At 46.9% G+C, this 16,070-nt stretch overlaps 1 protein-coding gene across 2 annotated transcripts in view; it reads right to left on the bottom strand.

Moving 5' to 3' along the window:
• Window positions 1–15,837, bottom strand: part of LOC129851034 (S-adenosylmethionine mitochondrial carrier protein-like) — a 332,312-nt gene extending 316,475 nt beyond the window's left edge. Inside the window, exons 1-3 of one of the 2 annotated variants that reach the window (XM_055917201.1) lie at window positions 15,645–15,837; window positions 13,989–14,209; window positions 11,382–11,500 (exon numbers count right to left, since the gene is read on the bottom strand). In XM_055917201.1, coding sequence (XP_055773176.1) covers window positions 11,382–11,500; window positions 13,989–14,127 — 258 coding nt within the window. In that variant the 5' untranslated portion in view covers window positions 14,128–14,209; window positions 15,645–15,837. The remainder of the gene's footprint in view (window positions 1–11,381; window positions 11,501–13,988; window positions 14,210–15,644) is intronic. The other variant, XM_055917200.1, reaches the window with a different exon arrangement.
• Window positions 15,838–16,070: the final 233 nt, after the last annotated feature.

Below are 16,070 nucleotides of genomic sequence, written 5' to 3'. Positions count from 1 at the left end.
CGTAGCCTCTTCTGTAGCCTGTCAACCATGTGTCTGTCTATCCCTGTTCTCTCCTCTCTGCACAGACCATACAAACGCTTCACACCGCGTGGCCGCGCCCACCCTAACCTGGTGGTCCCAGCCCGCACGACCCACGTGGAGTTCCAGGTCTCCGGTAGCCTCTGGAACTGCCGATCTGCGGCCAACAAGGCAGAGCTCATCTCAGCCTATGCGTCCCTCCAGTCCCTCGACTTCCTGGCACTGACGGAAACATGGCTCACCACAGATAACACTGCTACTCCTACTGCTCTCTCTTCGTCTGCCCACGTGTTCTCGCACACCCCGAGACCTTCTGGTCAGCGGGGTGGTGGCACCGGGATCCTCATCTCTCCCAAGTGGTCATTCTCTCTTTCTCCCCTTACCCATCTGTCTATCGCCTCCTTTGAATTCCATGCTGTCACAGTTACCAGCCCTTTCAAGCTTAACATCCTTATCATTTATCGCCCTCCAGGTTCCCTTGGAGAGTTCATCAATGAGCTTGATGCCTTGATAAGCTCCTTTCCTGAGGACGGCTCACCTCTCACAGTTCTGGGTGACTTTAACCTCCCCATGTCTACCTTTGACTCATTCCTCTCTGCCTCCTTCTTTCCACTCCTCTCCTCTTTTGACCTCACCCTCTCACCTTCCCCCCCTACTCACAAGGCAGGCAATACGCTTGACCTCATCTTTACTAGATGCTGTTCTTCCACTAACCTCATTGCAACTCCCCTCCAAGTCTCCGACCACTACCTTGTATCCTTTTCCCTCTCGCTCTCATCCAACACTTCCCACACTGCCCCTACTCGGATGGTATCGCGCCGTCCCAACCTCCGCTCTCTCTCCCCCGCTACTCTCTCCTCTTCCATCCTATCATCTCTTCCCTCTGCCCAAACCTTCTCCAACCTATCTCCTGATTCTGCCTCCTCAACCCTCCTCTCCTCCCTTTCTGCATCCTTTGACTCTCTATGTCCCCTATCCTCCAGGCCGGCTCGGTCCTCCCCTCCCGCTCCGTGGCTCGACGACTCATTGCGAGCTCACAGAACAGGGCTCCGGGCAGCCGAGCGGAAATGGAGGAAAACTCGCCTCCCTGCGGACCTGGCATCCTTTCACTCCCTCCTCTCTACATTTTCCTCTTCTGTCTCTGCTGCTAAAGCCACTTTCTACCACTCTAAATTCCAAGCATCTGCCTCTAACCCTAGGAAGCTCTTTGCCACCTTCTCCTCCCTCCTGAATCCTCCTCCCCCTCCCCCCCCCCTCCTCCCTCTCTGCAGACGACTTCGTCAACCATTTTGAAAAGAAGGTCGACGACATCCGATCCTCGTTTGCTAAGTCAAACGACACCGCTGGTTCTGCTCACACTGCCCAACCCTGTGCTTTGACCTCTTTCTCCCCTCTCTCTCCAGATGAAATCTCGCGTCTTGTGACGGCCGGCCGCCCAACAACCTGCCCGCTTGACCCTATCCCCTCCTCTCTTCTCCAGACCATTTCCGGAGACCTTCTACCTTACCTCACCTCGCTCATCAACTCATCCTTGACCGCTGGCTACGTCCCTTCCGTCTTCAAGAGAGCGAGAGTTGCACCCCTTCTGAAAAAACCTACACTCGATCCCTCCGATGTCAACAACTACAGACCAGTATCCCTTCTTTCTTTTCTCTCCAAAACTCTTGAACGTGCCGTCCTTGGCCAGCTCTCCTGCTATCTCTCTCAGAATGACCTTCTTGATCCAAATCAGTCAGGTTTCAAGACTAGTCACTCAACTGAGACTGCTCTTCTCTGTATCACGGAGGCGCTCCGCACTGCTAAAGCTAACTCTCTCTCCTCTGCTCTCATCCTTCTAGACCTATCGGCTGCCTTCGATACTGTGAACCATCAGATCCTCCTCTCCACCCTCTCCGAGTTGGGCATCTCCGGCGCGGCCCACGCTTGGATTGCGTCCTACCTGACAGGTCGCTCCTACCAGGTGGCGTGGCGAGAATCTGTCTCCTCACCACGCGCTCTCACCACTGGTGTCCCCCAGGGCTCTGTTCTAGGCCCTCTCCTATTCTCGCTATACACCAAGTCACTTGGCTCTGTCATAACCTCACATGGTCTCTCCTATCATTGCTATGCAGACGACACACAATTAATCTTCTCCTTTCCCCCTTCTGATGACCAGGTGGCGAATCGCATCTCTGCATGTCTGGCAGACATATCAGTGTGGATGACGGATCACCACCTCAAGCTGAACCTCGGCAAGACGGAGCTGCTCTTCCTCCCGGGGAAGGACTGTCCGTTCCATGATCTCGCCATCACGGTTGACAACTCCATTGTGTCCTCCTCCCAGAGCGCTAAGAACCTTGGCGTGATCCTGGACAACACCCTGTCGTTCTCCACCAACATCAAGGCGGTGGCCCGTTCCTGTAGGTTCATGCTCTACAACATCCGCAGAGTACGACCCTGCCTCACACAGGAAGCGGCGCAGGTCCTAATCCAGGCACTTGTCATCTCCCGTCTGGATTACTGCAACTCGCTGTTGGCTGGGCTCCCTGCCTGTGCCATTAAACCCCTACAACTCATCCAGAACGCCACAGCCCGACTGGTGTTCAACCTTCCCAAGTTCTCTCACGTCACCCCGCTCCTCCGCTCTCTCCACTGGCTTCCAGTTGAAGCTCGCATCCGCTACAAGACCATGGTGCTTGCCTACGGAGCTGTGAGGGGAACGGCACCTCAGTACCTTCAGGCTCTGATCAGGCCCTACACCCAAACAAGGGCACTGCGTTCATCCACATCTGGCCTGCTCGCCTCCCTACCACTGAGGAAGTACAGTTCCCGCTCAGCCCAGTCAAAACTGTTCGCTGCTCTGGCACCCCAATGGTGGGACAAACTCCCTCACGATGCCAGGACAGCGGAGTCAATCACCACCTTCCGGAGACACCTGAAACCCCACCTCTTCAAGGAATACCTAGGATAAAGCAATCCTTCTGCCCCCCCCCCCCCCCCCCCTTAAAAGATCTAGATGCACTATTGTAAAGTGGCTGTTCCACTGGATGTCATAAGGTGAATGCACCAATTTGTAAGTCGCTCTGGATAAGAGCGTCTGCTAAATGACTTAAATGTAAATGTAAGTTCCTTGGTGTCAACATCAACAACAAACTAGAATGGTCCAAACACAACAAGACAGTCGTGAAGAGGGAACGACAAAACCTATTTCTCCTCGGGAGACTAAAAAGATTTGGCATGGGTCCTGAGATCCTCAAAACGTTCTACAACTGCACCATCGAGAGCATCCTGACTGGTTGCATCCCTGCCTGGTATGGCAACTTCTCGGCCTCCGACCGCAAGGCACTACAGAGGGTAGTGCGTACGGCCCAGTACATCACTGGGGTCAAGCTGCCTGCCATCCAGGACCTCCACACCAGGCGGTGTCAGAGGAAGGCCCTAAAAATGGACAAAGACCCTAGCCACCCCAATCATAGACTGTTCTCTCTGCTACCGCATGGCAAGCGGTAGCGGAGCACCAAACCTAGGACCAAAAGGCTTCTCAACAGCTTTTACCCCCAAGCCATAAGACTCCTGAACAGGTAATCAAATGGCTACCCAGACTATTTGCATTGTGTGCCCCCCCCAACCGCCAACCCCTCTTTTACACTGCTGCAACTCTCTGTCTATCATCTATGCATAGTCACTTTAACTATACATTCATGTACATATTACCTCAATTAGCCCGACTAACCGGTGCCCCCGCACATTGGCTCTGTACCGGTACCCCCTGTATATAGCCACACTACTGTTATTTTCACTGTTTTAAATTTGTATTTCTTTAGTTATCTATTGTTTACCTAAAACCTATTTTTTACTTAAATATTGCACTGTTGGTTAGGGCTTGTAAGCATTTCACTGTAAGGTCTACACCTGTTGTAGTCGGCGCACGTGACAAATAAACTTTGATTTGTGTAAAGAACATTAAAACTCAAGTGAAACAGTAAAACTGATAAGGAAACAGATGAGAAATAGTTGCTATCTATTATCCTGTACTGTATGTAGTCTGTTTGCTTTAGATGAAGAGAAAACTGTAAGCTGCCAGGCGCCACAGGTGCCAAGCAGGAAATGACCTAGCAATTATACTGCGAGTAGACTACCTGGTCTTTGTGTTAGTGTAGGCCTAGTGCTTCTGTAAGCCAATTTATGCCCCAGCACTGGCCTGTGTGACTGAAAATTCAACCCTTAATCACATTGACACCTGAGCAGCAGGTAAAAAGGTCACCGTCACCGCCTCATTGCCCATCTGTGTCTTACTCTGCAAAACACACATAGCCCTCCGCCCCATCATCCTTCCTACCTCACGAATACAAATTCCTACACAGCCCCCATGTCAACAGAAATATGGAGTGCAAACAATTCGTCAAGATAATTAATATTTATGACTGCTGCCTCCTGCTCCCTTAAAGCTAGGCTGCTCCGCTTGAAATACCGGGGAGCACCAGTAACGGGAAGCAATCTCCCAGACCGAGGGAGGTGAGGAGCCCCCCGCACCGCACCAGACTCCCTCCGGCACGAGATGGCTATCGTTACTGTTGCAGCGGCAAATCTCACTCCGCAAAGGAGAGTATGACACTGAGGTGATAGTGGCACCATGGTGATTACTGGTATGCTGGTTTGGCCATCCTAAGCTCTCAGCCCGGTCAGCCCCCTCTGGTCTAGGGCAGGGTCTAGCCAGGATTCAGCCCAGCTGCTAGGACATCTCTCTACATTCCCCTCTTTCAACCCCACTGTACCCCTCTGCCAGAGCAGGTCATTACATGTAATGTATGTATTGACTGCACATGGGGGATGGAACGTAGAGAGAGGGTGACCACTGGTGATTGAGAGATGGAGATTTCAGTTTGTCTGGGAACAGCCAGTAATTTTACAGTTCAAGTGGAATGAATAGAAAGTGACCAGTAGCTGACAACTTGTCTCAGATGATTTTCAAGGTCACCCAAGTACAGGAGACCAGCATGTGTTGAATGTGGGTATCATATCACTCCAACAGGCCCTGGAGTACTGACTGTTTCCACTTCATCTGAGGTTAGAATGACATGGCTTCTGACTTTGAAATGTTCTGTCAAACAAGAAACCAACCAACAAACCCTTGCTCCAGAACCCACATAGCAAAGGTGTCTAATTGTGAGCGTAGCCTTTCTCTACAGTATTCAAAGGACCGTTTTCTCCCTCCAAAGCATGGTGCAAGAGTACCCCCCAGTGGTGAGACAGAGCACTAGCTGCCGTCTGTCCGCTATACAACCTGACAGGATCCATTTCTAAGATCTAATTTACTCTTCCTTTGGCTGAGTTAATATTTATCATACATTGTATATCATGTTTCCCCACCTAATTTGCCAAAGGATCAGAATGATGCTGCTAAGTGGACAGAAAAGTGGCTATGACAAGTAATTGCTGACAATTGTATTGTGGGCTGGTAGTGGTGGAGGGCGCTCTTTCACATCAGCTCACGGCAGGCTGCGGAATGAGACAGAGATTATACCAAATAAATGAGGGACATTGTTTATTTGGGAGTAATTGAGGACTGCTAAGGGGAGTGAGTGTACATCCCCTGAACAGATCATTTCAGAGGAGGGTTTTAGGAGCATGTGTGTGAAAGCACTATCTGAGATCAGACCCATGAGTGATGGGCAGGGTGGAGGCAGATTTAGGTGTACCCCACTGGGTTGTCTGGGACTGGGTTGTTATCTCACATTTAGAGGGAGGGGTGTGGGCGTGACAGACGTGACCCCCTCCCCACCCCCCATATCCCACAGACTGGCCTGGTAGGCTAAATGTATGATAAATCCACTGCCAGCGTCTATCACATTCCCTACGCAATTCATCTTTATTTACAAGCAATTTGGAGTGTGTGGCGTTAATTAGAGGTAGCGTGTGATCTGAGCCTGTTTCCTCCGGCTTGCCTCCCTCCCTGGCTGCTGCTGTAAATCCTAATGACGACGGCTTTTAAATTCCACGACGCCACCAAACAACAACCGACGAGCCCACACTCAATCACTGGGGAAACGCTGTGGAAGGAACAGGGGAAATTAACAAAGGCTCACCGCACCAATCAGCATGCAGGCAAATCAATCCAGGGCTTGAGTCGTTTCCTCCCTCATTCCCTCCTACCGGCTCATGGCTAGTTAATCCCCTGCCTACAATCCTGCTCCTGTGGCCAGTCTGGACGACAGACAAAGAGAGCCACAGGTAGAAGAACAGAGGGCTTAGAGACAATAGACATAAGACAACTGATTCATTTGTCTTTCAAAGTTTTTGGCAATGCCACTTTTAAAAGAACCCTCTGTCTCACTAACATAGAAAGAACTGGCATTAAAGCAACAGGGTGGAATCCACACATATGGAGCAGCCTCAGGCGTGAGCAGAGAGAGACATGCTCAATGTGATGTGGGATGAAATAACTCAAACAGATGGAATAACTAAACATTTTGCAGCACTGGGGAGCTTGCAGTAAACACAGACCAACACAGTGACCAATTTGACCAGTGAAAGACGTAGTTCAGCAGTTCATAGAGGGCAGCTTATCTTTTTTCACAATCTCACTTTAGCCAAACACACATTTCAGTCTAACTTTCATAAGACAATCAATGGCAATCCTCACACACTATCTGTCTCCACTGAAGTTATTTCAGAATCAGGATGACAACCAAAAGAACGTTCCGGGGCATCCCTGATCACCTCAGCAGAATTTCCCACAGGAAGTCAGCATTGTATCAGAACATCCATTCAGACATCTCCTCTGGGTAGTAATAACTGCATAAACATCAGCTACGTCTCTTCCTCTGAAATCCTGCTAATCTGTTTTTTAACCTATGAGGAGGCTCCTGGGAGCAGTCCTGCAGAAACACTTCAACGACAGACGGCACTGGGCACTTTCTACACTTGACGACCAACAGACACAGGCTGGATAGTCATATTAGATATGGCTGAGCCAATCTCCCACTGACACCGTGCATTTTCATCAAACATCCAATTTGGAGCACAACTCAATTTGAGGCGGTGTGAGGAGGGAGAGATGAGGATGATGCACATCCAATAAATCACATACTGCCATCTCTTCTCTTCAGGGAGCCCATGCATGGATTATTCCAGGCTGTGCCAAGTTAAGTAGCTGCCAGTTGCCACCCCGTCCCACCCCCCTTGTCATGTCACTGTGTTTCCCAGTACATCCTCCAGGAGACAGGGTTTAGAAATGCAAGAAAGCTGCTCCCTCCTTGACAAACGAGCTTTCAGGGACTGTGTCAGGCAAATGGGAATGAAGATACATGTGATATAATAGTTGGATAACAACCTGCTAGCCCCTGACAGACACCATCAGTTCCACCATTCCTTATGGGAGGGACAGTCACTAAAACAATGGAGCTGAGGCTTGTCTCCTATTCTCTCTTTCCTTCCTCCTCCACCTCCTCTCTGTATTTGGTTGTTTCTTTATTTGTTTCCTCTTCTCTTTCTGTTAGAAAGGTTGCAAAAAGTAGACAATAGAGAGTTGTCGTCTGCAACAAACCTTGGAGAACAAGGTCACCCACGATTCCCCAATGATGATGAAACACGTGAACTAAAGAAAAATCTTCTGTGGTAAATCGTGATTGTCCCTGACAAAACTTGAATCCTGATTGTGTGCCTCTAATCCAGAATGTTCCAACCTGCACACAGGTGGCATAACACAACTAAATGGAGTCCCCTGAGTTTTGACTAGGACCAAATCACACCTCATTCTGGTGTTTGTGAGGCCATACCTGCAGCCAGCTGCTGACAGAGAATCATCAAGAGAGGGAGGGAGAGAAAGAGAGAAAGAGAAAGAGAGAAAGAGAAAGAGAAAGAGAAAGAGAAAGAGAAAGAGAAAGAGAAAGAGAGAGAGAGAGAGAGAGAGAGAGAGAGAGAGAGAGAGAGAGAGAGAGAGAGAGAGAGAGAGAGAGAGAGAGAGAATGGAAGAATCTAACTGGCATCTGTGCCTGCCTGACAACAGACAGAAGTAAAGAAAGGTTAAGGTAATGTGGAGAAGGGGGGGACATAATGGGATTCTGATGTTTTCATTTGGTGGTGACAAGGTGGGCCTGATCTGTATTCACACAAAGCAAGTTAAGAGAAGTGCAGGAGATGAGCAAAGATGGGGCCTGATGACCTGTCAGAGTGTGTGTGTGTATGTGTGTGTGTCTGACAAAGCCTCTGGCAAACCTCTCCTGAAGCTCAACTTCTCATCATGTTGGGTATAAGAAGAGAAGTTAAAGAAGAAAATAGGAATTTGAGGCAGCCATAGATCTAATATAAATTATATATACAAAGATTCATATATACCCTCTGTCATAGGCACAGGGTGACCTGTCAGATTGTATGATTGCAGTAGAGAGTCGCCCTGCTAGGGGCGTCCACATCCCTGAAGACTTGTCATGGACCAACACCACCACTCTTGTTAACAGGGCGCAACAGCGTCTCTAATTCCTAAGGCAGCTGAAGAAATTAGGCAGGCCAACCCTTTTCGAAATACTACTGCTGCACCATCGAGAGCGTCCTGACCGGTTGCATCAAGGCCTGGTACGGGTATTGCTCCGACCACGGCCGCAAGGACCATGCTCCCACCCATCCAGGATATCTACTCAAAGCTGTTCTCTCCCTTACTGTTGGGCAGACGGTATCAGAGCATAAGGTCTAATACCAACAGGCTCAGAGACAGTTTCTATCTACAAGCCATCAGACTGCTGAACACTTAAACTGGACTGACCACCTGCTCTGATTCTCCGCACCTTAACACACATGCACACATATACATTCATGCTACACACACACACACATCACAACTGCTGCTACCAGACTTGAACACTTTGAAATGAAACTTGGAGGTGGAGACAGGAACTCTAAGACAGAGGCTGAAGCTGAGGGCTTTAACTCAGGGATATACAGTGTATTTCATTATCTCCTTAATGATGACTGCACAGGTCACATTACCTCCTCAGTTCTAACTCAACCTCTATCTAGGGCAGAGACAAGGGTACTTTCAAAAATATACTTTAAGTCTAAGGCAAATTCTATTTTTTGCTTAGAATTTTGTAATTGATACAATGATTATATAGGGATCTGAGATACGCTACAAGACCAAAGGTATGTGGACACCGAACATCTCATTCCAAAATCACACGCATTAATATGGAGTTGGTCCCCCCTTTGCTGCTATAACAGCCTCCACGTTTCTAGGAATGCTTCCCACTAGATGTTGGAACATTGTTGCGGGGACTTGTTTCCATTCAGCCACAAGAGCATTAGTGAGGTCGGGCACTGATGTTGGGCAAATAAGCCTGGCTCACAGTCGGCGTTCCAATTAATCCCAAAGGTGTTAGATTGGGCTGAGGTCGGGGCTCTGTGCAGGCCATTCAAGATCTTCCACATTGACCTCGACAAACCATTTCTGTATGGACCTCACTTTGTGGTGGGGGCATTGTAATGCTGAAACAAGAAAGGGCCTTCCTCAAACTGTTGCCACAAACTTGGAAGCACAGTTATTGTATACTGTAGCGTTAAGATTTACCCTCATGGAACTAAGGGACCTAGCCCGAACCATGAAAAACAGCCCCAGATCGTTATTCCTCCTGCACCAAACTTTACAACTGGCACTATGCATTCGAAAAGGTAGTGTTCTCCTGGCATCCGCCAAACTCAGATTCGTCCGTTGGACTGCCAGATGGTGAAGTATGATTCATCACCCCAGAGAACGTGTTTCCACTGCTCCAGAGTCCAATGGCGGCGAGCGGACAGGCGAGCTTTACACCACTCCAACCGACACTTGGCATTGCGCATGGTGATCTTAGGCTTGTGTGCAGCTGCTCGGCCACGGAAACCCATTTCATGAAGCTGACGACGAACAGTTATTGTGCTGACATTGCTTCCAGTGGTAGTTTGGAACCCGGTAGTGAGAGTTGCAACCGAGGACAGACAATTTTTTGGAGCACTTGGCGTTCTCGTTCTGTGAGCTTGTGTAGAATACCACTTCGCGGCTGAGCCATTGTTGCTCCTAGACATTTTCACTTCACAATAACAACACTTACAGTTGCCGGGGATATTCTAGCAGGGCAAAAATTTGACGAACTGACTTGTTGTGAAGGTGGCATCCTATGACGGTACCACGTTGAAAGTCACTGATCTCTTCAGTAAGGTTATTCTACTGCCAATTTTTGTCTACGGAGATGTTTTTAAATGTAACCTTTATTTAACTAGGCAAGTCAGTTAAGAACAAATTCTTATTTACAATGATGCCTACCCCGGACGACGCTGGGTCAATTGTGCGCCGCACTATGGGACTCCCAATCACAGCCGGATGTGATACAGCCTAATGACGCCTCTTGCACTGAGATGCAGTGCCTTAAACCGCTACGCCACTAAGGAGCCCATAAATTAGATTAGATTGCAGGGCTGTGTGCTCGATCTTATACACCTGTCAGCAACGGGTGCGGCTGAAATAGCCGAATCCACTAATTTTAAGTATATATAGTGTAATTCAAATAAAAAACATGTCATTTCCATGTGTAACTCCAACTATGCATCATGGGTAGAAGACAGAACGACATTTGGAAACAGTTGCGTAATCTGGAAGATGTTTTTTGCTTGTCGGTGTCTCTCTGGGCTGCCCTGGGTTATGCCTTTATGAGTAAGCCGGGAGATTACTCCCTTTGAATCACGTAACGCGTACTTAGAATGCAGCGGGGCACCACCCCTGCTCTGCTCCACGGCTTCCCCTTTTGATGTGCTCAAATCCCCAGTAGCGGGTTAAGGGTTAAAAGCAGCGCTGACCTCACCGCTGACTCAACAAAAAGACAACAGAAAATGCTTACAATGTTTCACAACACAATTGGAAGAGGCATTTCAACAACATGTAAAACTTTAAATGACATCTATCCAAAAGCCATGAATACTAAGAACCAGTACTAGTGGAGGTGGTGGAGATGGAGATGGTGGCCGGAGAAGACAGGAGAAACCCCTCCTCTCATGCCAACGTGAACAGCCAGCCCCAAAGGGACGGATTCCTTGGCAGTGAGCGATTAGGACTGGATCAACAGAGGAAATTGTGCCGCTCCTCACCGCTTTAAAGCCCAAATCCCCAGACAAAATTGAGGGAGTCTGGGGCCTCGCGTGGAAAACAGCTAAGTCAATAGCCAATAATGAGCTCTTATTTACCCAGCTGGTGGCGAAATGCTAAGACGCCCAAGGACCCAGCTGGGCCCGAGGCCGACAGCCAAAACCACATTCTAACCCAGCGCATATTTGTCTGTGAAATTTTCAGGCAATTAAGTAAACAAGCATGCTGCATTTGGACTGTGATGCATGCAAAGAAAGAAAGAAGATGGGAGACATACTACTTCTCCCAGGGAGGCACCAAGCATGTGAGTGACAGGTGCCATGTGTGGGGCTGAGAGGGCTCCGTGGGCTCCGAGGATGGACTTGGTGCTTTCATAAGTGACGAAGAACGCAGCAGCTGAAACCAAGCAGAACCGTCACAGTTTAGGGATCATTAGTCAACCTGCATACAGCAATTAATAACACTGGGTAGAGTGAGAAAATGTGAGGGGTTGGAAGGAGTGTAGAGAGAAAGGGTTGGAGGGAGTGGAGAAGAAGAGTGAGTAGGGGAGAGAGAGAGAGGGTGGGTAGAGAGAGAGATAAAGAGTGGGGGAGAGACAGAGAGTGGGGGAAGGAGGGAGAAAGAGAACGAAACAGTGGGGGGAGGGAGAGAAATAGTGACACACAGTTACAACTCTGTATATAGACATAATATGACATTTGAAATGACTTTATTATTTTTGGAACTTCTGTGAGTGAAATGTTAACTGTTCATTTTTATTGTTTATTTCACTTTTGTTTATTATCTACTTCAATTACTTTGGCAATGCCAACATATGTTTCCCATGCCAATAAAGCCATTGAATTGAATTGGGAGAGTGAGTGTCAGCGTGAGCGAGAGAGAGAAAGAGTGGGGAGACTATACAGACACGCCTGGTTCCCAAATTGATGACGTACAGTGCCAGCGTGAAAGTGAGCATGAGAGAGAGAGGGGAAGGCGAGAGAGAAAGAGAGATAGAGTGGGGAGACAGAGAGAGAGGCTATACAGACACGTCTGGTGCCCAAATTGATGACGTACAGTATCAGTCAAAAGTTTGGACAGACCTACACATTCAAGTTTTTTAAAGTTGTGTTTTTACTATTTTCGAGATTATAGAATAATAGTGAAGACATCAAAACTATGAAATATCACACATGGAATCATGTAGTAACCAAAAAAGTGTTAAACAAATCAAAATATATATTTTTTAATTTGAACTTCTTCAAAAGTTGCCACCCTTTGCCTTGATGACAGCTTTGCACACTCGTGGCATTATCTCAACTAGCTTCATGAGGCAGTCACCTGGAATGCATTTCAATTAACAGGTGTGCCTTGATAAAAGTTCATTTGTGGAAATTCTTTCCTTCTTAATGCGTTTGAGAAAATTAGTTGTGTTGTGACAAGGTAATGGTGGTATACAGAAGATAGCCCTATTTGGTAAAAGACCAAGTCCATATTATGGCAATAACAGCTCATATAAGCAAAGAGAAACAACACTCCATCATTACTTTAAGATATGAAGGTCAGTCAATACGGAACATTTCAAAAACTTTCTAAGTTTCAAGTGCAGTCGCAAAAACCATCAAGCGCTACGATGAATCTGGCTCTCATGAGAACCGCCACAGGAATGGAAGACCCAGAGTTACCTTGGCTGCAGAGGATACGTTCATTAGAGTTACCAGCCTCAGAAATTGCAACCCAAATAAGTGCTTCACAACATCAACTGTTCAGAGGAGACTGAGTCAATCAGGCATTCATGGTCAAATTGTTGCAAAGAAACCACTACTAAAGGACACCAATAAGAAGAAGAGACTTGCGTAGGCCAAACACGAGCAATGGACATTTGTCCTTTGGTCTGGAGCCCAAATTGGAAATGTTTGGTTCCATCCACCGTGTCTTTGTGTGAGACGCAGAGTAGGTGAACGGATGATCTCCGCATGTGTGGTTCCCACGGTGAAGCATGGAGGAGGTGTGATGGTGCTTTGCTGGTGACACTGTCAGTGATTTATTTAGAATTCAAGGCACACTTAACCAGCATGGCTACCACAGAATTCTGCAGCGATACACCATCCCATCTGGTTTGGGCTTAGTGGGACTATCATTTGTTTTTCAACAGGACAATGACCTAACACACCTCCAGGCTGTGTAAGGGCTATTTAAGAAGGAGAGTGATGGGAGTGCTGCATCAGATGACCTGGCCTCCACAATCACCCTACCTCAACCCAATTGAGATGGTTTGTGATAAGTAGGACTTCAGAGTGAAGGAAAAGCAGCCAACAAATGCTCAGCATATGTGGGAACTCCTTCAAGACTGTTGGAAAAGTATTCCTCATGAAGTTGGTTGAGAGAATGCCAAGAGTGTGCAAAGCTGTCATCAAGGCAAAGGGTGGCTAAATGTTGATTTGTGTAACTTTTTTGGTTACTACATGATTCCATACGTGTTATTTCATAGTTTTCATATCTTCACAATTATTCTACAATGTAGAAAATAGTAAAAAATAAAGAAAAACCTTGAATGAGTAGCTGTGTCCAAACTTTTGACTGGTACTGTACGTCATCAATTTGGGCACCAGAGGTGTCCGTGTAGCCTTTCCCATCTCATTAATACGTTTGTGAGCTGCTCTCATTTTATTATTCAAATTATTTAATCAATCAACAGTTGTGGACAAACATAGGCTGGTCGTACAAGGAAAAGGCTAACAATAATAAAACATTTGTTTCATGTATTTACTTAATTATTGAAGCGGTTCTTTGAGTAAACTAGCTAATCAGATGCTCTCCATGTGTAGGTTTTATTATGGTGTGTCAACAGGTAGTCTTTCTTTGGGGTCTTCGTGGTGACAGAGACTAATAATAAGTGACTCACCATTGGGGAAAGAGCCGATGGCAGCAGATGGAACCCCTGCATAGATGCCCCGGAAACCCCCAGCCTTGGTGAAGCCCTGCTGACTCTGCAGTCTAGTCTTAATGGTGTCCAGGGGGAAGAGGGTGAGGTCCACACACATCCCAGCACAGCCCCCCGCCTAGCATGTAGCGAACAAACACAGTCATCTTCAGGCAACTCAGAAACACTGCATAGTCACCTGCCTAGCAGAGAGAGATGACACACAGAGACAAACATCTGGGAAACTCAACTCACACTCATACAAAAATCCAAATACACGCACACACACCTACATCTACCTACCTCTGAGTGACTTAAGAGATATTCTGACAGCATAGTGATAAGGAATTCAACAAAGAGCCATTCTTTTTGCTCCCACACTGAGCCATCACCATAACAAACATGTCCTTGAACAGTTGGATACGTTACGGTCTTTCCCTACTTTTATCCCATTTGGAAATAATTAGGAACGAGACCATTCTGAATGTTTTCCATGATGCTGGTACTAACTCAAATAATGATGGTTGAGCAATAGGCTCACCAGGACATTATCGTTGGGTACTGCCCAAACCCTTTGGTCCAGTGCAACATTTATACCTGTTAAGGAAGTGATTTGGTGGACCACAGTCCAGTGATGAGTTACATTGCCTGACCTGGAAATTTGCATTAGTTTCCCGAGCAGTATATTAGCACGGTATTAGAGTGTATTAGCACGGTAATTACTCAGTATACAACATTGTGTCAATATGTTGTTACAAAGCCTAGTATTTGCTTTGTAATACCATAGTAGCTAATGGAGTGAAGTGGCTGTTGTATGTGTTAGTCATTTTCCCTTCTGAATTAGGTGCACACTTTTTAATCTATATTTAACTAGGCAAGTCAGTTAAGAACATATTCTTATTTACAATGACGACCTACCCCGGCCAAACCCTAACGACGCTGGGACAATTGTGCCGCCCTATCAGACTCCCAATCACGGCTGGTGTTGATACAGCCTGATATGAACCATGGTCTGTAGGGACATCTATAGCACTGAGATGCAGTGCCTAGGCCGCGGCACCACTCGGGGACCCTTAAACTTTGCATTGGTGCAAAGGAAATAAGGCTCTAAAAATGTAGCAATGTTGACTATGGGAATGGGTGAGACAGATTAAAGGTCCTTATCAAACTATGCTGCGTTTACCTTTCTGTTTTCCTTATCAAACTCACCCATGATAACCACTGACAATCTTTGCCATAATATAACAAGCACTGTAAGCACACTTGCAGAATGACACACAACATTGCATAAAATAACACACTTGAAAAGGTAATGTGGTGTTGTAGCTGAGAATTTTCAGCTAGTTGATGGTGTTGCCAATGATTCCTAATCCATTCCTCACCTTCCAAATGAGGGTGACAGTTCATTGTGAGCCAAACCTTTGCTATCAGCGGTGCTGAAGACTAGTGACAGTTAACGTTAGCAAGCAACATTATCGTGAGCACTTGTTTAGGCAATAATGCAAAATCGTTTTGGCTGTTAAATTAGTCGAAATACAGACAATTTGCTTGCTTGCAAGTTAGCTTAATTAATATTGCAAGCAAAATAAGAAGACGAGCAGTGTGGTATTACATGATGGAGGAAATTAAAGACATTACCACTAGCGAAGCAGTGAATTCTCTTTTTTCCATGTTAGCTGTTCAAAGTCTTCTATTGTCAGCTTTCACGTCGCCGTTCTGAGAATGAATTACTACTATGGGGCATGTTTGACACTTCACTGCAGCCAACATTTGCTTATCAAGGACGCTGCCATCTTTGTTTAATGTATTTCCGCATGACGTCCTATGAGCAACGTGCGGATCACGAGAAATCTCTTCTTCGGTGGGTTTATCGGCGGCTGGCATCCAACGTCATGGTGCATTACCGCCACCTGCTGTACTGGAGTGTGGCCCTGAGACACGGAGAAACTACTGTAAATCCTATATGCCAGACCTGTTTCTCTTAAAAAATATAACAAAAATATATGACTGTATCTAATGATGTTCTACTCAGTATGCTCTTTAAATTCAATACATGTATCACCT

The sequence above is a fragment of the Salvelinus fontinalis genome, chromosome 3 (genome assembly GCF_029448725.1).
Source record: "Salvelinus fontinalis isolate EN_2023a chromosome 3, ASM2944872v1, whole genome shotgun sequence".
Lineage (NCBI taxonomy): Eukaryota > Metazoa > Chordata > Actinopteri > Salmoniformes > Salmonidae > Salvelinus > Salvelinus fontinalis.
The sequence above is the reverse complement of the archived record's forward strand: the minus strand, read 5'-3'. Positions and strand labels throughout refer to the sequence as shown.